Here is a 26572-nt window from a genome sequence, read left to right on the forward strand (position 1 = left end):
ACGAGTAACTTGATTTCCTCCAGCTCCATAATCGTCGGAGATTTCAACACTCCTTTGGCAGTATTGGATCGATCCTCCAGCAAGAAGCTGAGCAAAGAAATCTTAGATTTAAACCTAACCATCCAATATTTAGATTTAGCAGACATCTACAGAACATTTCATCCCAACAAAACTGAATACACATACTTCTCATCAGCCCATGGAACTTACTCCAAAATTGACCACATTTTAGGTCACAAGTCTAACCTCAGTAAATTTAAAGGAAAATACTAGGGACTCTACTACAAAACTCCTAGAAGTTATCAAGGAATACAGCGGCTTCTCAGGTTACAAAATCAACATCCATAAATCAGTAGCCTTTATATACACCAACAACAGTCAAGTTGAAAAAGCAGTCAAGGACTCTATCCCATTCACAGTAGTGCCAAAGAAGATGAAATATTTGGGAATTTACCTAACAAAAGACGTGAAAGATCTCTATAAAGAGAACTATGAAACTCTAAGAAAAGAAATAGCTGAAAATGTTAACAAATGGAAAAACATACCATGCTCATGGCTGGGAAGAATCAACATTATCAAAATGTCCATACTACCCAAAGCAATATATAATTTCAACGCACTCCCTATTAAAGCTCCACTGTCATATTTTAAAGATCTTGAAAAAACAATACTTCGTTTTATATGGAATCAGAAAAAACCTCGAATAGCCAAGACATTACTCAGAAATAAAAACAAAACAGGAGGAATCACACTACCAGACCTCAGACTTTACTACAAATCGATAGTGATCAAAACAGTATGGTACTGGCACAGAAACAGAGAAGTAGATGTCTGGAACAGAATAGAGAACCAAGAGATGAATCCAGCTACTTACCGCTATTTGATCTTTGACAAGCCAATTAAAAACATTCAGTGGGGAAAAGATTCCCTATTTAACCTATTCCCTATTTCACCTATGGTGCTGGGTGAACTGGCTGGCAACCTGCAGAAGACTGAAATTGGACCCACACCTTTCACCATTAACTAAGATAGACTCTCATTGGATTAAAGATTTAAACTTAAGACATGAAACTATAAAAATACTAGAGGAGAGTGCAGGGAAAACCCTTGAAGAAATTGGTCTGGGCGAGTATTTTATGAGGAGAACCCCCTAGGCAATTGAAGCAGCTTCAAAAATATACTACTGGGACTTGATCAAACTAAAAAGCTTCTGCACAGCCAAGAACACAGTAAGTAAAGCAAACAAACAGCCCTCAGAATGGGAGAAGATATTTGCAGGGTATATCTCTGACAAAGGTTTAATAACCAGAATCCACAGAGAACTCAAACGCATCAGCAAGAAAAAAACAAGGGATCCCATTGCAGGCTGGGCAAGGGATTTGAAGAGAAACTTCTCTGAAGAAGACAGGCACACGGCCTTCAGACATATGAAAAAATGCTCATCATCTTTAATCATCAGAGAAATGCAAATCAAAACTACTTTGAGATATCATCTAACTCCAGGGAGACTAGCCTATATCACAAAATCTCAAGACCAGAGATGTTGGCATGGATGTAGAGAAAAGGGAACACTTCTGCACTGCTGGTGGGAATGCAAATTAATACATTCCTTTTGGAAAGAGATATGGAGAACACTCAGATCTAAAAATAGATCTGCCATTCAATCCTGTAATTCCTCTGCTGGGCAGAGGACCAAAAATCACAACATAACAAAGATATTTGTACCAGAATGTTTATTGCAGCCCAATTCATAATTGCTAAGTCATGGAAAAAGCACAAGTGCCCATCAATCCACGAATGGATCAATAAATTGTGGTATATGTACACCATGGAATATTATGCAGCCTTAAAGAAAGATGGAGACCTTACCTCTTTCATGTTTACATGGATGGAGCTGGAACATATTCTTCTTAGCAAAATATCTCAAGAATGGAAGAAAAAGTACCCAATGTACTCAGCCCTACTATGAAACTAAGTTGGGGCTCTCACATGAAAGCTATAACCCAGTTACAACCTAACAATAGGGGGAAGTGGGAAAGGTAGGGGAGGGAGGGGGGTGGCGGGTAGAGGGAGGAGGATCGGTGGGATCATACCTGTGGTGCATCTTACAGGGGTATTTGTGAAACTTGGTAAATGTAGAATGTAAATGTTTTGGCACAGTAACTGAGATAATGCCAGGAAGGTTATGTTAACCATTGTGATGAAAATGTGTCAAATGGTCTATGAAGCAAATGTATGATGCCCCATGATCATATCAATGTATACAGTTATGATTTAATAAAAAAAAAAAAGAAAAAAAAGAAATTCTGGAATTGAAGATTTCAATAAACAAAGTAAAAAATCTTCTGCGAGTTCTAACAATAGGCTAGAAGCAGCAAAAGAAAGAATTTCAGAACTTGAACACAAGTCTTTTGAAAATAGTCATACAAAAAGGAGGAAAAAGAAAAAAGTGAACAAAGCCTACATTGACATGTGGGATATTATAAGGCAAACAAATATATGAATTTTGAAAGCAGCTTAATTCACAATTGCCAAGAAATGAAATCAACTCAAGTGCCCATCAACTCATGAATGGATTAATAAACTGTGGTATATGTATACCATGGAATACTATTCAGCCATAAAAATGATGAAGACTTTATATCTTTTGTATTAAACTGAATGAGCTGAAGAATATTTATCTAATAAAGTATCACAAGAATGGAAAATTAAATATCCAAAGTATTCACACTAATATGAAACCAATACATAAACAACTACACCCCCACGTGAGAAACACAATTAAATTCAAGCAGGGGGGAGAAAAGAGGAGAAGGGTTGAGGATTGGTAAACTCTCAATGGGCACAAAGTAAGGATATACACAACGCCTAGATGAAGGGCTTAACTACAACTTGAACTATACCTAACAAATGCAAATAATATAATCTAAACATTTGAACCCTCATATTAATTAAAAATTTAAAAAATAAAATACTAAAAAAATCAGTTGAATTCAAAATAAAGAAAAATACAATAAAAAAATGAACTGACTATCCCAGAATGTGAAGAGAAGCCCAAAGGCATAAAGCCTTGTTTAATGAAATAATAGCTCAAAAACTTTCCAAATCAAGAGATTTAGATATCCAGATACAGGAAGCTCAGCAATCACCAGGAAAATACAAAAAATACAAAAATAGTCAAACTGTCAAAAGTCAGAGAGATTTCTAAAAGCAGCAAGAGAAAAGCATCAGTCACACTTAAGAGAACCCTCATTAGACTAATAAGCAAGTTTCTTTACAGGCCAGGAAAGAATGAGATATATTCGAAATGCTAAAAGAAAAACAAAAACCTAATGGCGAAGAATACTATATTACTTCCATTTTACATCTTTTTGTGACGCTTTCCTTTACCCAACCACCTTTCCCTCCAACCCAGACTGGAATGTTTTGGGTCAACTCCATATCTAGGATACATCTATATTTTGGCATTCCTAATTCTGTATCCTTTAAAAAACAAAACAAAACAAAACAAAATCTATCCTTCCAATTCATCTCTCTTCCACTAAAAGGTAAACTTCTTCAGGGTAGAGACTATGCTTTTTTTTTAATCTTAGCATCATAAGCACACAGATCTATATCATACTAAATTTTATAACATTAACTATTAATATTAACTTCCTAGAATTATGGCAGCAGGAAACTGGTTATATAAGTACCTCATAAAAAGTTTATGTAGTATTGCATTATAACAGGATCTGTTAAAGTCCCAAATCACAGAATATTCTAACAGCAGTTACAAGAATAATATAGCTATAAGCTCTTACCTTGCCAGTCTTCCTCTACACACCTCCCTTAACTTATTTTCTGTATCTTTTCCTTTTTCCTCATTAAAATAAATACATTCAATGGGATAAATTTTAAGTATGTTTACATTCTATCCCACTAATAAGTTTATATTAAAAAGGCCTCTTTGCCTACTTGCCCTAACAATGGAGGCGCATTCGCTGTCTATGGCAAATGTATCCTGCTTTGTAAACTTTCTTACTCTGTAAACCTATCATTCTCTTCCTTAATGAACTTAGTTCCATGCTTGCCTTAAAAAAAAAAAAGTTTATATTAAACATAGGCCAATGACCGAGTTCTGTGCTTGAAACCCCACTTAAGTCTCAGCAGTTATTCCATCATAAAAGATCAAGTTAGGCATATCTAAGCCCCTGGAAGTCACCAAGGAGCTTCAACATTTTGATCACTTTTCTTAAAATAAAATACCTGGATGATCACAATATTCAACTTAGGAAACAATGCTATAACTAATAAACACTACCATAACTAAAGTAACATACTAATCTACAATGGCATCTATACAGTTAAAAGTTTTCATTGACATGTAAATTTTACTTAAGACTACTGAAGTATCAATTTAAGAATAGGAACAAAATCATATAAAACGTGTTTATAACAGTTTTTATGCCAACCTTTTAAAAATATCTTTGGGATATGAACAATGGAACATCACATGTAATTTTTAATTGAATATAACTATAAAGGTTAGTTATTGTGCCCCCATCCAACAATGTTGACAGCAACAAGGCTTCAATGGTCCAAATGTGACTTTTAGCTTTGCCCATGTTCTTCAGTACAGGGGTGCCCCTCAAGAATTCTGATCATGAGATTCCTTTACCTCCAAGTCTGGAGTCTGGATAGTACTTCTCCTGGTCTGCCTGCCCCTTGAGTTGGGCACGAAGCCCTAATGTCACCAATATAACCACAATGCCACCAGCAGCAATTACATTTAACTTCAATAAAATAAAAACACATGTAGTTAATTATCTTACCATTAGTTCCTGGTGGTTGCAATACATCTCCTGTCAGGTTGCACCACCCAACTGGGAAAATATCTCGAGAATAATATTTGCACCAATAATCAAAAGCTCCACTCCAGCCATCGAATGTAATATGAACTTCATCTCCTCTAACATTTCCAATAGTTGCAGGGCAGATCAAACAAGGATTCTTTTTGTCTACAGCTTCGAGTTTCATCCCCACTTTAAAATTATTTAGGGGTGGCATTGGTGGTTCCTACCAAAACATTTAAAAAAATTCATTGTTAAGACATGTTAAGAACCATTTGTTCAAGTGTATTCTCTTACAATCCTTGGCGATAAAAAATTAAGCTCTATGTTTAATTATCAATTAATGTAAGAAGAAAAATAGTTCTCGCAAATCTGAAACTCTGCTTTCCAACATCTGCTTTTTTATTCTGGAGCAGATCCAAGAACCTGGAAAGAAACAAAACCAGCCTGATAGTCTGATTCATTCATCCATTCATTCAAGAAACATGTATTATCTACCAGGACCAGGAATGTAAGATTCAATAGTGAAGAAAAATACCAAAGATCCCTGTTCTGGTGGAACTTACATTCTAGGGGTGGTGGTAATGGTTGGGGGAAGAGCAATGAACAAGAAATTTTAGAAGAGACAGTGAGACAAAGCTAATAAATATAGGATATGTTAAAAGGCAAGAAGTCCAAAGAAAATGAAGAACAGAAGATAATATCCAGAATTATTTTAAAAGTATTCCTTATGTATAAAAAGTTAAGGCATGTAAATGCTAACGGGATTCTTAGAGAGTCTAAGTGCTATGGTTAAAAGCAATCAACATCTTTTCTTTCAATCTGATTTTCATCCTGTAACAGCAACCTGGCCACCCACACCAAAAGCCTAGAAATACAGTCATAAATCAGTGGCTTGAAATCTTATTGAACATTAGAATCACCACCAGCAATACTGCCTCGGTTTCTGCACATTTTAATTCCCCCAGGTGATTGTAATGATACTGAGAGTCACTGCCCTAGACTCATCCCTCTCACCCCAAATTTAATCAAAAACTACCATCTGCCTATCAGAGGTAGATTTTAAACGTAGGCAGTCTGTCTTGGACCCCCTTCCTTGGAACACCTTTACCCCATCAACTGCCTGGCCAACTCTAAATCACCCAGTTTAAAGCCCAGCTCTCCCGGCCTCTTTGAATGCTTCCCTGACCAACCCCAACCCACTTCTGGGCCTACTTCAAATATAGCCACTCTAGAAATTGGGATACCACTCTTGAAATGCGCTCACTCCAACATTTTATTCATATTGTTATTTCTAGAACAGTACCAAACATCAAGCATTTTTTCTTTAGGTTTTTTTTTTTTTTTGTAGAGACAGAGTCTCACTTTATGGCCCTCGGTAGAGTGCCGTGGCCTCACACAGCTCACAGCAACCTCCAACTCCTGGGCTTCAGCGATTCTCTTGCCTCAGCCTCCCGAGTAGCTGGGACTACAGGCGCCCGCCACAACGCCCGACTATTTTTTGGTTGCAGTTTGGCCAGGGCCGGGTTTGAACCCGTCACCTGGGTATATGGGGCCGGGGCCCTACCGACTGAGCCACAGGCGCCGCCCAGCATTTTTTCTTTAAATGAAAGAACTAAAAAATCACCTGAGAACAGTAACAAGTTCTCAATTCTTTTACCAAAACAATCAAAAAAGTATACCTGGTAGGTTGGTCCCTTTTTCTTTTTTTCCCCTTTTTTGAGACAGAGTCTCACTCGCCCTGAGTAGAGTGCCATGGCATCAGACCGGCTTATAGCAACCACAAACTCTTGGACTCAAGCGATCCTCTTACCTCAGCCTCCAGAGTAGCTCGGACTACAGGCACCCGGCAAAACACTCAGTTCATTTTTTTCTATTTTTAGTAAAGACGGAGTTTCACTCTTGCTCAGGCTGGTCTGGAACTCCTGAGCTCAAGCAATTCACCTGCCTCAGCCTCCCAGAGTGCTAGGATTATAAGCCGTCAGCCTGTGTGCCTGGCCTGGTTCCTTTTTCAAATGCCCCCTTAGGATGATGAGATGGGTTTTAAGGGGGCATTAGAAAAAGTCATCCTGTACTTTATATCCTTACAATCTGAAAGTTCCTTAATTATTAGCTTTCTCTAATTATATATTCTTAATCTGATTCTTAAAAACTATCCTTAAAGTTGTCAGGTCAAAAGTTAGCTAGAGAAACTTCTCTGAAGAAGACAGGCGCACGGCCTTCAGACATATGAAAAAATGTTCATCATCTTTAATCATCAGAGAAATGCAAATCAAAACTACTTTGAGATATCATCTAACTCCAGTGAGACTAGCCTACATCACAAAATCCCAAGACCAGAGATGTTGGCGTGGATGTGGAGAAAAGGGGACACTTTTGCACTGCTGGTAGGAATGCAAATTAATACATTCCTTTTGGAAAGAGATATGGAGAACACTTAGAGATCTAAAAATAGATCTGCCATTCAATCCTGTAATCCCTCTACTGGGCATATACCCAGAAGACCAAAAATCACATCATAACAAAGATATGTGTAACAGAATATTTATTGCAGCCCTATTCATAATTGCTAAGTCATGGAAAAAGCCCAAGGGCCCATCGATCCACAAATGGATTAATAAATTGTGGTATATGTACACCATGGAATATTATGCAGCCTTAAAAAAGATGGAGACTTCACCTCTTTCATGTTTACATGGATGGAGCTGAACATATTCTTCTTAGTAAAGTGTCTCAAGAATGGAAGGAAAAGTACCCAATGTACTCACCCTTATTATGAAACTAATGTAGGACCTCCACATGAAAGCTATATCCCAGTTACAACCTAAGAATAGGGAGAAGGGGGAAAGGGAGGTGGAGGGAGGGGGATTAATAGGATTACACCTGCGGTGCATCTTACAAGGGTATATGTGAATCCTAGTAAATGTGGAATGTAAAGGTCTTAGCAAAATAACCAAGAAAATGCCACGAAAGCTATGTTAACTAGTGTGATGAAAATGTGTCAAACAGTCTATGAACCAAGTGTATGGTGCCCCACGATCATACTAATGTACACAGCTATGATTTAATAAAAAAAAGTTAGCTTGATCAAAGATCAAAGTATTTGATGAATACAGAGCTACATGAAGGAGCTAAAGGTCAACTGTCACTGCACATGAGAGAAAGGGGAAGGACTTAACAAATAACCATGGAGGTTGACTAATCTGTCCTGGACATTCACAGGATGCAGAAAACATTCAAGGCACACATAAGGATCCCAGGACCTTACACTGTCATATAACAGATTAAACTAAGTTCAAATGACAATATATATTTTCTGCTACAAAACAAAATTAAAAGATGAGAATGAGCAAAAAGAAATAGAATTTTAAGATTGATCTACATAACCTAAAAGATATCCCAATGTGACTAATGTTGTCAACACTACTATTAGCTGGCAAGTGACAAAAACCAGAAAATGATTAGACAAAATGAAATTTATTCTCTGAAGATTTTCATACTGTTTATTAATTCTTTGAAATTTCACCAATATTCTATCAACTTTATATAGATTAGTAAAGCCATATAAATAAATATGAACATAGCTCTGAAAACTAATTTTTATTTAAAAAAAAAAAAAATCAAAGGAACTACTATTTTTTTCTCCAAACACAGTAAATGAAGGGGGTTTATCTCAAAACAAGCTACCTTGGCTGGGCATCCGTAGCTCAGTGGTTAGGGCGCCGGCCACATGCTCCAGGGCTGGTGGGTTGGAACCCAGCCCAGGCCTGCTAAACAAACAAACAAACAAACAAAGAAAGCCGGGCGTTGTGGCAGGCGCCTGTAGTCCCAGCTATTAGGGAGGCTGCGGCAAGAGAATCACTTAAGCCCAAGAGTGTGAGGTTGCTGTGAGCTATGACACCACAGCACTCTACCGAGGGTGACAAATTGAAGCTCTGTCTCAATTAAAAAAACAAACATCCTTCGTATTAACCTGGATGGAAGTGGAAGACATTATTCTTAGTAAAGCATCACAAGAATGGAGAAGCATGAATCCTATGTACTCAATCTTGATATGAGGACAATTAATGACAATTAAGGTTATGGGGGGGGAAGCAGAAAGAGAGAGGGAGGGAGGGGGGTGGGGCCTTAGTGTGTGTCACACTTTATGGGGGCAAGACATGATTGCAAGAGGGACTTTACCTAACAATTGCAATCAGTGTAACTGGCTTATTGTACCCTCAATGAATCCCCAACAATAAAAAAAAAAGAAAAAAAAACAAACAAACAAACAAACAAACAAACAAACACACAAGCTACCTTCAGATTTAGATAACTGGCAAAATGGTTCCCTCTGCTGTCCACAAAAGGTTATAACAAAGTTGCTTTTTTTTTTTTTTTTATTGTTGGGGATTCATTGAGGGTACAATAAGCCAGGTTACACTGATTGCAATTGTTAGGCAAGTCCCTCTTGCAATCATGTCTTGCCCCCATAAAGTGTGACACACACCAAGGCCCCACCCCCTCCCTCCTTCCCATAACCTTAATTGTCATTAATTGTCCTCATATCAAAATTGAGTACATAGGATTCATGCTTCTCCATTCTTGTGATGCTTTACTAAGAATAATGTCTTCCACTTCCATCCAGGTTAATACGAAGGATGTAAAGTCTCCATTTTTTTTAATAGCTGAATAGTATTCCATGGTATACATATACCACAGCTTGTTAATTGATTCCTGGGTTGGTGGGCATTTAGGCTGTTTCCACATTTTGGCGATTATAAATTGAGCTGCAATAAACAGTCTAGTACAAGTGTCCTTATGATAAAAGGATTTTTTTTCCTCCTGGGTAGATGCCCAGTAATGGGATTGCAGGTTCAAATGGGAGGTCTAGCTTGATATATTTTTTAATTTTTTCATATGTAGTATTTGTACATATTTTGGGGGTACATGTGATATTTTGATACATGTATACAATGTGTAATTACCAAATTAGGGTAACTAGGATATCAATCACCTCAACCATTTCTTTGTGTTGGGAACATTACAATTCTTCAAGCTATATTGAAATAAACAATATAGTATTGTTACATATAACTTCTCTATTGTACTATTGAATACTAGCACTTATTGTATTTTTATACTTGGTAACCAACTTCTCCTTACCTAGACTCTGATAACCACCATTTTACTGTCTATCTCCATGAAATCCACTTTTTAGCTCCCACACAGGAGTGACAACATGTTATATTTGTCTTTCTATGTCTGGTTGATTTCACTGACCTTCTTCCAAAAGCAAAGGAAACAATCAACAAAGTGAAAAGACAAAGAATGGAATAAAATATTTGCTAAGTATCAATTTGATATGGAACTAATAACCAGAATATACAAGGAACTCAACAGCAAAAAAATAATAATAATCTGATTTAAAAATGGACAAAAGATCTGAATAGACATTTCTCAAAAGACAACATACAAATCGCCAATAGGCATATGAAAAAAATGCTCAAATATCATTAATCACTCTAATGATATGCCTTTCTAAGGGAAAGGTAAACCAAAACCACAATGAGATACTGTCATATCCCAGTTAGAATGGCTACTCTCAAACAGAAAAATAACAAATTCAGGCCAGGATGTGGATAAAGGGGAACACCTGTACACTCTTGGTAGTACTGTTAATTAGTAAAGCCATTATGGAAAAAAGTATGGAGGTTCCTCAAAAAACTAAAAATAGAACTACTATATGATCCAGCAATCCCACTGCTAGGTATACATCCAAAAGAAAGGAAGTCAGTATATACTGAAAAGATACCTGCACTCCTATGTTTACTGGAGAACTATCACAATAGCCAAAACATGGAATCAACCCGTGTCTGTCAACAGATGAATGGATAAAGAAAATGTGGTATATACACACAATGGAATATTATTCAGCCATTAAAAAAAATCCTTCATTTCATTTGCAGCAACATGAAAGAAACTGGAGATTATGTTAAGCGAAATGGGTTTTTAAAGAATTTGAGTTTGTCATCATCAGTTCGTGAATAACTTCCTAAACACAAAGATAAAATTTGCAAAACCAATAGCTAAAATAATCATGGTATCTTTCTCTTTTCTCTTACTATTGTGACAAAAATGGTTCTATTCTAGAAGGTAACTAGTCAAGAATGCCTTTTTTTTTATCCTCCCCCTTCCAATAAAAAAAAGAGAGACAAGATTCTTACTATGTTACCCAAGCTGGACTTAACACTCCTGGGACTCCTAGGCTCAAATGATCCACCTGCCTCAAATTCCCAAGCAGCTGGGACTACAGGCATGTGACACCATGCCCAGCTTTTAACTTTTCTTTATTTTATTTTATTTTTTTTTTGAGACAGTGTCTCACTATGTCACCCTCGGTAGAGTGCTATGGCATCACAGCTCACAGCAACCTCAAACTCTTGGGCTTAAGAATTCTCTTGCCTGAGCCTCCCCAGTAGCTGGGACTACAGGCGCCCACCACAATGCCCAGCTTTCTGTTGTTGCAGTTGTCATTGTTGTTTTAGCTGGCCCAGGCTGGGTTCAAACCAGTCAGCCTGGGTGTATGTGGCTGGCACCCTACCCACTGAGCTACAGGCGCCACCCTTAACTTCCCTTCTTGATTACCTACAATGTGGTTCTCCTTAAAGGCTATTTCTTTCCATATCCTACCAACTCTGAAGCCAGTTTCAACATTCTCTGCATTACTCTTCTACTATTACTATTCTTACTCTTGAAGCCTTCATGGTTCTCTCTCTTCCTTCAGATCTTCACTCAATGGCACCTTCTCAGTGAGACTCTCCTAGCCAACCCATCTAGTATGGTATAAATAACTATTAAATATAATGCATACACTTTATTTATTTAGCATGTTTTATTAAGCATTTTCTCAACTAGAAGGTAAGCTCCATAAGGAGAGGAGATTTTTATACTTTGTTTACTTTTATATTCACAAAGTCTACTGACCACAAACTGCTATATGTATCACCAACTTTTACCTTCTCAATCAACTACATCCTTGACTTAATCAAGAATTCTATTCCTTTAACTTTCATTATTCCTTTACAAATATTTACTGAGTATCTACTACATGCCAGACACTATTGGAAGTTCTTGGGGTATATTAATTAGCAAAACAGACAAAATCCCACCCTTACAGTACTTACGTGCTAATGAGAAGAGACAAATGACAAAGTATTTTTTTAAAATAAAACATATACAATGTTAGAAATAAATGCTATGCAAAAACAGAGAGTAAAGCACAATAAGGAAGATCCAGAGAGCAATGTAGAGAAAGAGGTTATGCAATTTTAAATAGGTGAATTAAAACAAGTCTCACATGGAAGAAATTCATACGGTGATTCTCTAACCCCTGGCACCTCAAAATGTGACTGTATTTGGACATAGGGTCTTTAAAAAAGTAATTAGGTTAAAATGAGGTCATTTGGGTGGGCCCTAATGCAATATAAGTGATATCCTTATAAAAAGGAGGAAATGAGAACACAGACTCACAGACCATGTGAAAACACAGGGAGTAGATGGCCATCTACAAACCAAGGAGAGAGGCCTCAAAAGAAACCAACCCTGCTGACACCTTAACCTCAGATTTCTAGTCTCTATAACTGTAAGAAAATAAATTTCCACTGTTTAAGCTACTATTATGGACTGAATTGTGTCCTCCAAAAATTCTTTTTTTTTTTTTTTTTTTGTGGTTATTGGCCGGGGCTAGGTTTGAACCCGCCACCTCCGGCATATGGGACCGGCGCCCTACTCCTTGAGCCACAGGCGCCACCCTCCTCCAAAAATTCTTATGTTGAAGCACTAACTTCCAATGTGTATTTGGAAATAGGACCTTTAAGGAATAAAGGTTAACTGAGGCCATAAGGGTAGGGACCCAATCCAACAGGACTGGAGTCCTTATAAGAAAAGGAAAGAAAACCAGGGATGTGCATAGACACAGAAAAGACCATTTGCATGCCAAGGAAAGAGGCTTCACCAGAAACCAACCCAGACGGCATCTTGATCTTGAACTTCTAGCCTCCAGAACCATGATAAAATAAATCTCTCGTTTGCCACTCAGTCTGTGGTACTTTGTTATGGCAACTCTAGAAAACTAATACGTTTGTCAATTTTAAAAGCATTTCTGCTTTTCCATGTCAGAGACAACAAAGCATTTAAGCATCCCCACTAAAATAGTAGAATCATGGCCCAGCTGATAGAAGCTTTCTATAACATCTTTCTTACCTGCTTGAAGAATGCTGGAGGTGCCCTTTCAGATCCATTTAGTGTTCGTAGAAGAAACATTGGCCAAGATGATGCATTCATTTGGTACCCTATTTCATAAAATAAATTAGATACCATGAAAAAGCTACCCTGAAATACTATAGCAAGTTGATATTAAAAAAAGAGGTTTTAGTCACCATTCTTCTCAAGAGAACGACTTTCTTTTCTTTCTTTTTTTTTAAACAGATCCTCATTTTGTCACCCTCGGTAGACTTCTGTGGTTTCACAGCTCATAGCAACCTCAAACTCTTGGGCTTAAGTGATTCTCTTGCCTCAGCCTCCCAAGTAACTGGGACTACAGGCACCCACCACAACACCCTACTATTTTTAAAGGCAGTGTCTCACTCTTGCTCCAGGCTGGTCTTAAACCTGTGAGCTCAGGCAATCCACCTGCCTCAGCTTCCCAGAGTGCTAGGATTACAGGCGTGAGCCACTGTGCCCAGCTGAGAGAACGACTTTCTTATCTAAGAACTTGAGACATGGGTAAGAAAAACAGAGGCACCTTCCTCCTATTGCTACTGTCCCCACTGTACTGTCTGGCAACAATGCTACAGTGGGCTGGAAACTCTCATTTTAAGACAATCCACTGGCTAGGATTCACTAACAAATATATGTATGTTGGGAATGGGCTAATATACTATGGGTGATCCAAACCAGAGTGCAGAAGAGCTTCCATCCCACCGTAAGTAGGGGCAAAGGCTGCAAGACAGTTTTCTGTCAAACTCAGCAAATGTACACATTTCACTATTGTGCATTTCACTGTAAGTTTACCTCAAAAGACAAAAACTATGAATACTCAATTCTAATTAATGATATACATGCTAAAGTATTTATAGAGTAAGAATACTTATGTCAATAACTTACTTTGAAACTCATTTAAAATTAAGATGGATTGAGGAATTGATAGAAGGGCAGATAGATGGATAGAGAAGTGATAAAGCAAGTATAGTAAAATGATAATACTAGAATCCAGATACTACGTATGTGGGTATTCACTGCAAAATTCTTTCACCTTTTTTATATGAGATTTTCCATAAATGTTAGGAGGAAGATAGCTTTCACTTTAGCAATCTTCATACATACTAAATATGATATTTTAGAATTTGTATTAGATGCTATCAAAATACACTCAACAGGTATCTTTTTAGAAATCTCTCCAATTAATGATATCACTGCATCTGACACATGCAACAGGGGCATCTGCTAGTTTTATTCCTTCATGGGGGCAATCTGTTTCATGCAACACCTGCCTTAATGCCAGAATTGGAGAGAACTTGGCATATATCAAGATAGATTCATGCATTAAGATAGGAAGGTACATGAATCACTGGCAATGGGTACATATTTTTCCCTTTTCTCCATCAATAGGACAAAACATGCAAATAGGGTAAGATAAAAAGCCACCCTCTAATAATCCTATACCAAAACTACCTTTAATCTGACTAAACAATTGCTGCAAGAAAAAAAAAAAAAACAGGGGTGGGGGTGATTTATTACATATTCTCTTATAATAAATCAAAATTATTATTTGTATCTAGTTTTCTATTATTCATTAGCTATCTCCAACATTCTCTATAGAATATTGCATAAGAATCATTCTCTGGTCCGTATGCCTTTCTATTAACCTCCACTCTTCTCCTGTTCCATTATGCACAAAGATTTTTCTGAACATAACATTTTTCTTAATTCCAAAATTGCTTGAAGTTAAATATAGATTAAAAGACCAAAAATAGATTAAGGTACCTATATAAAAAGTCCAAAAACAGAAAAAATTAATCTCTAATATTAGGAAGTCTAGATGGTATTGCCTTTGGGAAGGGAGAAGTTATGGCTGGGTATCAGCAGAAGTGGGCCTTCAAGGGTGGATAATATTCTATTTCATGATTTGAGTGGTAGTTATACAGGTATTCATTTATAAGCCATACACTTATGATTTGTATGTTAAAAGCCATACACTTTTTAGTTTGTATGTTAAAACTTTAAAAAATATTTTAAATACAGATAGTCCCCAAGTTATAAACACTGAACTGACATATGATTCACACTTATGAAAGGAGGCTAATAGGTAAATGTACCTGTTCCAACTAACATACAAATTCAACTTAACAATAAACCTATGTAACCTATCTCATTTGTAACCTGGGGTCCGCCTGTAAAAGAATTTAATGTTTAAATAAATACATCTTTTTTTTTTTTTTTGAGACAGAGTCTCACTATATTGCCCTGAGTAGAGTGCCATGGCATCACAGTTCACAGCAACCTCCAACTCTTGGGTTTAAATGATTCTCTTGCCTCAGTCTCCCAAGTAGTTGGGACTATAGGCGCCTGCCACAATGCCCAGCTATTTTCTTGTTGCAGTTGTCACTGTTGTTTAGCTGGCCCGGACCGGCCTAGAATCCACCAGCCTCAGTGCATGTGGCTGGCACCATAACCACTGTGCTACAGGCGCCAAGCCAAATAAATAAAACTTTTAAAAAGGAAAAATAAAAAGTTGTATTATATTAAAATGGAAATTAAGTTATTTAAAAGCACCTAAAAAGCAAATTAGTGCCAATTGTATATTTTTACATACAGGGTGGACATAAAGTTCATGTGAAACTTAAATAGTAAACTAATTTAAATTGCACACACTTTATGTCCGCCCTGTATATTGCCAAAATAATCAGCATGTACTGCTATGCATTTTCTATGTTTTTAACTAAAACAAACTCTAAAAAGTTTAAAAAGAATCATAAATCTAGTTATGTATTTGAATGCCGCCAATTACAATAGCTGGATTTTCTTTAAAACAAAGTGCAAAAACATATAATCATATTGCAGAGAAATAAAATCCAAACAGGGAGGCACTAAGCCTCAGGTTTGCACTTATATCTCATACATAATTCTTTAGAATTTAAGAAATAGTATGAACAAGGCAAAAATGCAGATGATATGAAGAAAGAAAAGGCAAAAAGCAAATAAAAACCAAAATCCACCGTTCACACAAAAGGTAGAATAGTGATCAAATTAAATCATTTTCTTCTACAGCATATCATGGTACATTTAAATTTTATAAAGAAAAATTTTGCCCAAATTTAGAGTCACACCCTTTTTACCTTTTAAAAACTTGGCCAAAATTAAGTGTTACATATTTTGTACTCTAAAACCTGTGCTATAAGTTCCATCTTCTTCTCTTCAAAGACCTAAAGGCACTGACTCCTACACACTCACTCCAGTTCTTCACTGTAGGGAGGATGAAATTCCCATGTTTGAAAATGGAACCTGAATGTGGAATCATACCCTTCCCCTATGCTCACCCTCATACCAAAACTGCTGAATGGCTTAGTGGACAGTATCGAGAGAGAACGTGATTTATACCAAATACTACAGAATTCTTCCCCCAGTAGAATTTCTGAATCTGTATATATGATCTAGTAGAGATGCTTCTGCCATTACAAGTTTGAAGACTTAGCATAAGTCGTTGCCCTGGCTGGGGAACTTTCAGCATACATAATGCAAAACTCCACAACAGATGGTACTGAGTTCCTCACTGAATCATACATTCTCCACACTAACCATCTATTTGCAAGAATGCCTAAGAAAAGAGATTTTTAAAGGCCACTTAAAAGTGTTTCTATTGAATATTGAAGAATATGTTATTTTAAAAACTGTTTCTATTCTTACCCAGTGGAGGTTGAAGTAAGTCTCCTTCCTTTTCACATGTCCCAACAGGTTGTATATCTGGGGAATCCACAAGTCTCCAAAAATCATTTTTGTTGTCACTACCATCGAGCCGTAAACGCAGTCTGGCTCCAGTAATTCCAATAACTGTAGCAATACATACTGAAGTCATATTGCGAGGGTCATGTGCTTCCAATTTCATGCCGACTTTGAAGTCATTAGTTGGTGGAATCTTAGACTATATATAAAGAAAATTTTGTTAAAATGCAGCAACTATGGGAGAAAAACACATGGTCAATTATGTTACCAGGATACGTGAGGAACACTTTAAGTAACAGTCACAGCAGACTGACAAGTTTAGGTCAGAGCTATAAGGATCAAGAAAAAGATCTCCAAATTCTCTCCTTGGCTTGACAATGTAGCATAAAAAATACTGCCCGCTGCTGGTCTCATTCATCTGTCCACTTCCTGGCAACCCAAATACAGGTTCTAAAATGTATCCTAAGTGGCTTTCTAAAGTAAGAACATGATTAGGCCATTCCCCTTGTCAACCAGCAGCTCACCATTGCCAATAGTCCAACTACAGTTGAAAAGCCCCCACATCTTTAACATCATTTCCACATTATTGCCTTTAGCCACCTCATGCCCTCCCTCAACGCTGGGATTCTTTTACACCCATGTGCCTTGGCTTTGGATGTTCTCTCTGCCTGGAATGTCATTCCAACCATCTTATATACCCTGTTTCCTCGAAAATAAGACATCCTCCGAAAATAAGACCTATTTACAGGAAAGATAAGACGTCCCTGAAAATAAGACCTAGTGCATCTTTGGGAGCACACCTTAAAATAAGACACTGTCTTATTTTGGGGAAAACAGGGTAGTACCTTTTCTATAAGCCCTCCCAGTATAGAGTTATCATGCTTTTCATATTTATTTTTTTTACATGCCTGTCTTTCCCTCAGATGGGCAATCATAAAGGCTTAGAGTACCTGACACAGAGTACGTTCTTAATGAATGAACACAAACAGGCCATCTGGATCCTCAGTGGCATGACCACAATCCCACTATCTCTCCTACCCTACAAGAACCTAACAATCAAACACTTCAAGTTAATAGTTTACATTAATATACACAATATCACAGAATTTTACTATACCTGTCTGAAGTACTCTGAAGGAGCACTTACAGATCCAGTCTCTTCCAAGTACTTTTCCCATTGAAAAGAATCTAAAAAAAAGCACATGTTCAAAATAGGGGTTTTAAGTATATACAAGGAATATACTATCTTTCAAGAAGAAAATGGGTTTTAATTCTATACCTCTTAAAAAAATACTTCCTAAAAAAGCAGATTCAAACTTCCAATGTACATTTGATTATCAGCATGAAAATTAAAAATAAGACAATTTCCTGATAATAATGGTCCTGATATAAATTACAATCCAGTTCTTCTCAATGTAATGAGGATTATAGTTTAGTGATTTTAAAAATGTGGCTGCTAGAAATACCTAAAGGAATTTTTATAGAGTAACAGAGTCTATTTGTCTCTAATATAAATTTACTCAAGAAATGTGTTTTCATAATTTTATCCCATTAATATGAAAATGCTTCCCTGTAATTTATGGGGGGCTAAAGGCATTTAGGTGCATGATCTAACAGCATTTCACTCCTGCAATGCTTTATGGAAATAACAATATCTGAGAACCAGAGTGGTTTCTCAATAGACTATTAGATCTCCATTCAGAGTGTCAAGAGGATAGTGGCAGAACAAAGCCATTAACCAATTATCAGTACAGTCACTGATATGGATTGTTTTAGTGATCTGCATGTTCTACAAACTCTTGTCCTTTCTCACTTCATCTTCATGATACATCTTATAATACTAGAGAAGATCAGAAAGCAGAGTGCAGGGGCGGCGCCTGTGGCTCAGTCGGTAAGGCCCCAGCCCCATATACCGAGGGTGGCGGGTTCAAACCCGGCCCCGGCTGAACTGCAACCAAAAAAATAGCCGGGCGTTGTGGCGGGCGCCTGTAGTCCCAGCTAGTCTGGAGGCTGAGGCAGGAGAATCGTTAAGCCCAGGAGTTGGAGGTTGCTGTGAGCTGTGTGATGCCATGGCACTCTACTGAGGGCCAAACAGTGAGACTCTGTCTCTACAAAAAAAAAAAAAAGAAAGAAAGCAGAGTGCATTGCCTGGCTTGAACACGAAATTCACTCTGCCAGCCAAACTGTGAAGACACTGAGAAAAAGACTTGTCAGTAGTGCTGAAGGTACTATTAATTCATATGAAGTTTATTCTCATCAACTATGAGGTTTTTCTATACATTTATTAAGTTTCCTCCCTATAAAAATATTGGGGTTGATAGTTCTCCTTCCTGGAGAAATCTATATCTCCAGCTTTTTATATCCTACACGTAAACCTCCCCTAAAAGAAAAAAACTAGAGTGTTGATAAATGTTTAACACAAGCTCTCTGGAAAATACAACAAAAAACCTGAATGGTAGCATTTACAATTTTCTGTGATGTAACTACTACAGTCATGGCTAACTGTAGGGTAAAGCCACCAACCATGAAGATGGGAAGAGATGTGCACATCTGGCTGTCCTAAGCATATACAAACCAGCTTCAGTGTACTACCATTCATGACTGCATGTATTTGTATGTTACATATGGCATTGAGCATGTCTTATGTAACATTTTGCACCTCGCTTTTTTTCACAATAAATATAAGAAATTGTTTCATTAAAGAAAATACTAGATTTGATTCTGCTTCCAGATGATGTGAAGCAAACAGTACACACAGTGTTAAAAGTAAAGCATAGGAGCGTCAAGAATATGGGGGTCAGAGTCAGACCTACCTAGTTTTAGTATGGCTCTACTTCTTATTACCTATGTGACCCAAAGCAAGTCATGTCACTTTTCAGCCTCAGTTCCTTCATCTATGTACAAAATGGGAAAAGTAATACATATGGTACTAGATGTTCTGAGAATTAAATGAAGTAGAATATATACAAATCACTCCATAAATGGCATATTATAAAACTAAATGTCAGGCTTGGCCCCGTAGCTCAGTGGTTAGGGTGCCAGCCACATATACCAGGGCTAGCAGGTTCAAGCTGGGTTCGAGCCTGGCCCAGGCCTGCTAAACCACTATGACAACTGCAACCAAAAAAATAGATGGGTGTTGTGGTGGGCACCTGTAGTCCCAGCTACTCAGGAGACTGAGGCTAGAGAGTCACTTATGCCCAAGAGTTTGAGGTTGCTATGAGCTGTGACAACATGGCACTCTACCGAGGGCGACAAAGTGAGACTGTCTCAAAAAACAAACAAACAAAACAAACAAACAAAAAAAACGAAATGTCATAGTTTTACCTAAATTTATGAATCCTAGATAGCTCTGTCAAAAGTAAAAACTGAGATCCATGGCTCCAAAATTAAACTGAACAGATATTCCAGAGTCCTCCTAGCACTAACCTGACAATCAGGAAACCCAGGATTCTAAAAGAAGCTCTACAACCATAAGATCGTGGAGAGCATTAAAAAAGAACAAAACAAAAAAAATTTTTAAAGTAAAAAGAACAAAACAAAACAAGACACGAATGGGGAAAAAACTGACTGATACGGATTATTTTAGATGAAACCATTTCACATTTATACCCCCATGACATTTGTAAAATTTTTCAGTGACACTGAAAATATTTAATCCATCTCCCTAACAAACTTTTTAAAAAATATTGTACCACCATTTCTAACTGAATGGGCTATAATTTGAGTTAATAAATCCTTATTGCTAGTGCTCTGTAATATGATCATTTTCTGTCAGATTGCTAGCTCATGACCATATGTAGCACTTATCATTAGGAGCTTTAATTTTTTTTTTCATGAGGCAAAAATTTTAGTCTGCCTTGATTAAAACTGTCCATTTTAGCTGCCCATATGCTGAGATTCTACCAATAACATAGGGAAAACATACACAGCTCTAGGCTTTACTAATTTAGATTTGAAACACCAGATTTCAAGCTGGGTTCGAGCCTGGCCCAGGCCTCCTAAACCACTATGACAACTGCAACCAAAAAAATAGATGGGTGTCCATCACTACCATAGCTGGAATTCCCAACCAGAAATCAAAGTAGTCAGAAAGTCTTAGCTAAGCCTGAGGAGTCCCAGTCTGCCTCTGTATTATATAGTTATTAATATATTGGGGGGAGGGTATATTCTCTCAGAAAAGAGGCCCAAGTGTACAGAACATAACCTTGTGATCTGATGGTTATTCACATGTGCCCTAGGTCCCTGTTCTTGTTTGACTAGCACTCTATTCTAGTCCATACATTAGCTCCAACACCTGTTAGCACTAAATATAATCTATATGAGTCCCCCGGTCTTCTTCAAAGTAAATCAGAATTATGTCTTCTACTAGTGCTAGACTTGGGTTCACAAGCTATGTGAGGAAGATGGGCAAAACATATGAAGCTTCTCAGCTGAACAATATCTACTACTTCACAGTGTCTATCACAACTATAACTAGGTATTAGTTTAATATCTATCTTGCCAATTGAGCTCAAGGAGGGCAGGAATCATGTCTGTCATGCTCATGACTGGATTCCTATTAGGAGTAGGTCAGGTGCAGTGGATATACCAGTTAATGATTTTTAAAAATCCTCTTGGAGCTTCTCTGATTTCTAAGATGAGATGTTAGGGTCTAGGTCCTGAGAAACATCTGCAGATGGTTGTCAATTTGATTAAGTAATCTCATTTTTTTAGTCAAAAGTTTTGAGAATTTTGAAAAGTTACTAGTTGCTACCTTTAAGAATATATATGTAATTATTATATATAGATAATATATTACATATATTATTAACGGGGGTGAACTGTATGATATGTGAATTATATCCCAATAAAGCTTTTATATTTAAAATATTGTAACCTAGCGGCCTCTAATTTCTTGGAGGGTTTGGAGCTGGCACAGAAGGTACAACAGAAAGACAAGGAACAAAAAAATCTCTGGAAATCACTGGTAAAACAATAGTTTGCTATGGTATTTTTTTCATGCCTTTTGTGTACATATGACTTTTCTCATTTTCATTAAAAGTAGGCCTACGTGTCAGACTATCTCCCAAGTGTCTCTGATGCAGTATTATATACATGCTATTCACAATAAAGAACTTAAATATGAATTAATAATTCAGGGTTAATAAAGTTAACATTCACTATACACCTAGGTGTTACATTAGGTGCTTTACATTCATTTTCCTTATTTAATTCCAATAGCACCATGAAGTAAGTACTATTATTGTCCCTGTGCTACAGAAAAGAGAAAAGAGTCTAAGAGACATTAAATAATTTGCCCAAGATTACACAGCCAGTAAGGAGTGAGGCCAGGATTCTAGAACAGGTCTGCCAGATCCCCCAATGTCTACCGCTGAACTGTCTTTTGATCACGAAAAAAGAAATTTCACATTGACTCCAATGTTAAAAGAAGAGTTTTTAATAATGAAGAAATTATTTTAAATTGTTAATACACGGTAACTAACAACTAGAGACCTATAATTTGGCAAAATTTGTACTGAAATCCACAAAGTGATCTTCTTACTTAATCCATACCAATTTATCACTAAGTAAAACCAAAGTAAAACTTCCAAAACAAAATACAATTTCTTGACCTTTCTTACTGCTTAGATTTTACTGTACATGGACTATACCAAAAAAAAACAATACTAAGAGCTCATTTTAACACTCAGTGAGAAAGAAAACTATGTTGTATTAAACTACTTTAAAACCTACCATCTTGCACAGAAGATGTGCTTAACTGTGAAGTTTTCACTTGATCCTCCTTTTTGACATCCATTGAATCTAATAAAAAGAAAAGAGTCAGCAATACTGGGAGGCCACGGAAATAATGTGAAAGAGCAATTTGAAAAACTATAAACTAAAACTTTAATAGGAGCCAGTTTTAATTTAATAATTAACATCTTCATTTTCTATATAGGGCTTAGTTTCTAATATACTGTAGAGCAGGGGTCCTCAAACTACGGCCCGCAGGCCACATGCAGCCCACCAAGGACATTTATCCGGCACGCCAGGTGTTTTTGCCGCTACTGCCTGTCCTGCTTATTAGCAGCCAACTCGTCCCGGGTCTGCAGTGCGCATGTGTGGAATGTGAGCCAAACTCTCCGACTCCCCTGCATTTATATTCTGATTGCTATTCAGTTGTGTATGATGTTGTATATGCTGTGTGCGTGTAAGCCCCGGTCCACACTGTTGCAATCTCTGAGCAGTGCGAGTTCAGCCATATGCAGTGACAAGCATGATAGATATTAATCCAACGATATCAAAAACTGTTCTTCTCACTCTATCACCTGAGCTACAGTACAGCAGTGTTATCATAGCTACTAATAATGCTATATCAATTACATTTACAATTACATTTAGAAATATCATTTCAATTGCTTAAGGCTGTTACTTTCTCTCCCTGACTCTTGGTTTTCCCATGTTTAAACTAAGGCTAATAGCACCTAAACTTTAGCATAGTCATAAAAATAACATGAGACACTGTAGGCAGAACACCCAGCATAGTAAAACAAGTGGAAGCTGAAAAACTGTTCCTTATCCTACCCCATCTGTCCTAATTAAAACTTCCTGAGATGAGTGAGCTTTAGCATTAACACTTAACATAAATTATGTTGTAAAATGAAACCATGTTCCAATTTGATTTCCAAGCATTACCTGGTTACTCTTCCAAAGTATAGACCAAAAAGGGTTTTTTTTTTTTTTTTTAATGAAACAGGAATCGCAAGTTTTAGTCATTCTTAAATTAAGCAGTAATAACCAATATGTATTCATAATAATCAGACATACCATTACTACAAAGAAAGCAGCCATCATCTACTAATTGGTACTATCAGAAAAGTTATATATTCTAGCTAACGCCAAAGGAAACTTGACGTTACGTCATGGTGGATGACTTTAAATTCATGAAATACATTATTTCTTTTAAGGTAGGTGAGTACTGAAAATGGCTTTGGTCCTTTCTGAACCAAAATGCGCTCATGGACTACTAGAAACTGAATTTTATGTTTGTTTTTCACACATTTATTATCAAAAATAAATAAGTTGGAATATAGATAAGTAGTAAGAATGGTGAAAATCACTTACAATTCTACGATCAAACCACCTGCTGTTAACCATCTGGTACATCCTTTCAGTTTTTAAATATCATGTATTTAAACCCATATTTGACATACATTTGAACCACTTTTAAATATATACTCTCTAAATTCTATATATCAATAATCTTCAAATGAAATTCTGTCTATGCTATAAATTCATAAAGCCAACACGTTTAGCTAAAATGAAAACTGGACAACTAATAAATGCCATTTAAAACCTCATGCCTTATGGAAAAACTCCACTATTCTCAAGATCACCACTCAAAATAGGACAAAAGTTATCACTTATTTTGCAATCTAAAAAGTGATAAACACAAAGGTAGATGAAAATACATTTACTAGAATGTTAGGGTAATTTTTTAAGCGTAAAACTGTATTTATCGAATAGTACTTTTGTGATAATGTTTGATCACCAAAATCATTTTCTATATAATTTCTGTGTATTATACTTTGCTGTTTAAAAAAAAATTAGCAGTGTCAATGTAAAAACATACTTAAAGTGGAGGTTTTCTTAATTAAGAACAAATAAAAATGTACTAGTTAATTGGAAGAAATTTAGTACTCACCTAAATAATTCGCCTCTGGGCTTCCTAGCAAAAAGAAAAACATTTGGTTTGTGTAAGTCTCGTTACAATATAAAAGTATATACAAATTCAACAGAAAAGTCAAACTTCTTCCTAGGACTAAATACTAAGAAGAATTTGTAAAAACCCTACGTAAAGGAATATTGGCTAATTTAATAGAAATTAACTTTGACTATAACTTGAAAAAAAATAAGAGGTTCTACTGTCCCCCTTAAAATGCCCCAGCATTACACAGTAACTTGCTTTTGTCTTTTAGTCACAATATAAGGGTTTAGATTATATAAATTAAAGGAATAGAAGATTGTTGGATACCATCAACTAATTGATAGTTGAATCCTCAGTGCCTCAAATAACATCTATACCACAGAGTTAAGAACATATCTATACAATTTACATACCAGATATAAGGACAGTAGCTCTTTCTAGAAAAAATTAAGAGGCTTACATTCCTTTAGAAATAAAGACACACCTCACTTCCATAGTAGTAGTCTGTAGGGAAAACTGCAAAAAAGCTTATCTTTGTTTTCAATGTGCTTTGAACCTGCTTTAGCACTGTAAGAAAATCTCAAGACCCCCAAGGTAGTTCTCTATGTTACATGGGAGAGAAAGTTTTGGTGTTAAAAAAAATTAAGCCCGGTGGCACCTGTGGCTTAGTGGGTAAGGCACTGGCCCCATATACCAAGGGTGGTGGGTTCAAACCTAGCCCTGGCTAAACTGCAACCAAAAAACAGCCGGGTGTTGTGGCGGGTGCCTATAATCTGAACTACTCGGGAGGCTGAGGCAAGAGAATCGCCCAAGCCCAAGCCCAAGGATTTGGAGGTTGCTGTGAGCTGTGACACCACAGCGCTCTACCAAGGGTTAATAAGTGAGACTCTGTCTCAAAAAAAAAAGCCTAGGGCGGCGGCTCAAAGGAATAGGGCACTGGCCCCATATGCCAGAGGTGGTGGGTTCAAACCCAGCCCCAGCCAAAAACTGCAAAATAAATAAATAAATAAATACACACACCCCAACCCAGAGCAGTAGTCGGGGCAGGAGGATTCCTTGATCTCAGGAATTAATTCAAGACTAGCCTGAACAAAGCAAGAACCTGTCTCTACCAAAAATAGAAAAATTAGCCAGGCATGGTGGCACACCCCTGTAGTCCCAGCTACTTGGGAGGCTGAGGCAGGAAGATTACTTAAATCCAGGAGTTTGAGGTTGCTGTCAGCTAAACTGAGGCCATGGCACAGATTCTAGCCTGGGTGACAAAGTAAAACTCTACCTCAAAAAAAAAAAAAAAAAAAAAAAATTAAAAACTGTGTGTGGGAGGAGGCAGCATAAAGAAGTTGCTTCACTAAATGCATATTTAGGAGCAACTCCACTGCATATTCAAATGTAAGTAAGCCCCAAAAGAAAAGTTAGTACTATTTTTATAGCATTTGACATTGAGATTTCCTTTACCAAAAGACTATAGTTATACTAAATCTAGCAGTTGTACCCAAAAACATTAAATAAGCATGATCTGAAATCTTGTACAAAACCATTTGTTATATGGGTTCTAGCTTGTTGCAGAATTAAGAGCTGACAGATTAATAAATGCTTTGAAAAGTCTTTCCTGTTTTAAACCATTCTCTCAATAATTAGATAATATAAAGAATAGAGATTAATAGTATAATTATTAAGCCTAAAATTCCCAATTATTCTTATCTAATTCTTAAGAAAACTCTACAATTTGTTGAGAAAAGAGTTTCAAAGGAATACAATTAGTAAATTAACAGATCTATAAGTCTAAGATTATAAGGCCCTTCTATTATTCATTTGTTTTCTGGGGTTTTTTTTTGTTTGTTTGTTTGGTCAGAGGGTTTTTTCCTTTTCCTTTTTTCTATTTCCCTTTCTCTTTAGTTTTGCTTTGTTTTAAAGATAAGGTTAAGTTACACCTTGAGTCTCTAATTAGAGACCACTGCCTAAAGAGTCAATCAGGGTAAAACAGTTTGACAAGAATAGGAACTAAACAAGTCCAATGGTAAGAAATCTCCCAGGGCCATTTCCAACTTTAAGCCACTGGTCAAATGTA

At 36.8% G+C, this 26572-nt stretch overlaps 1 protein-coding gene across 1 annotated transcript in view; it reads right to left on the reverse strand.

Moving 5' to 3' along the window:
• SCML2 (Scm polycomb group protein like 2) overlaps positions 1–22614 on the reverse strand; it is an 84009-nt gene extending 61395 nt beyond the window's left edge. The window contains exons 1-5 of the mRNA XM_053579784.1: positions 22551–22614; positions 17932–18002; positions 16779–17013; positions 13077–13165; positions 4815–5058 (exon numbers count right to left, since the gene is read on the reverse strand). Of these exons, the coding sequence (XP_053435759.1) occupies positions 4815–5058; positions 13077–13165; positions 16779–17013; positions 17932–18002; positions 22551–22614 (703 nt within the window). The remainder of the gene's footprint in view (positions 1–4814; positions 5059–13076; positions 13166–16778; positions 17014–17931; positions 18003–22550) is intronic.
• Between the last annotated feature and the right edge of the window lie 3958 nt (positions 22615–26572).

The sequence above is a fragment of the Nycticebus coucang genome, chromosome X (assembly GCF_027406575.1).
Source record: "Nycticebus coucang isolate mNycCou1 chromosome X, mNycCou1.pri, whole genome shotgun sequence".
In the NCBI taxonomy this organism is placed as follows: domain Eukaryota; kingdom Metazoa; phylum Chordata; class Mammalia; order Primates; family Lorisidae; genus Nycticebus; species Nycticebus coucang.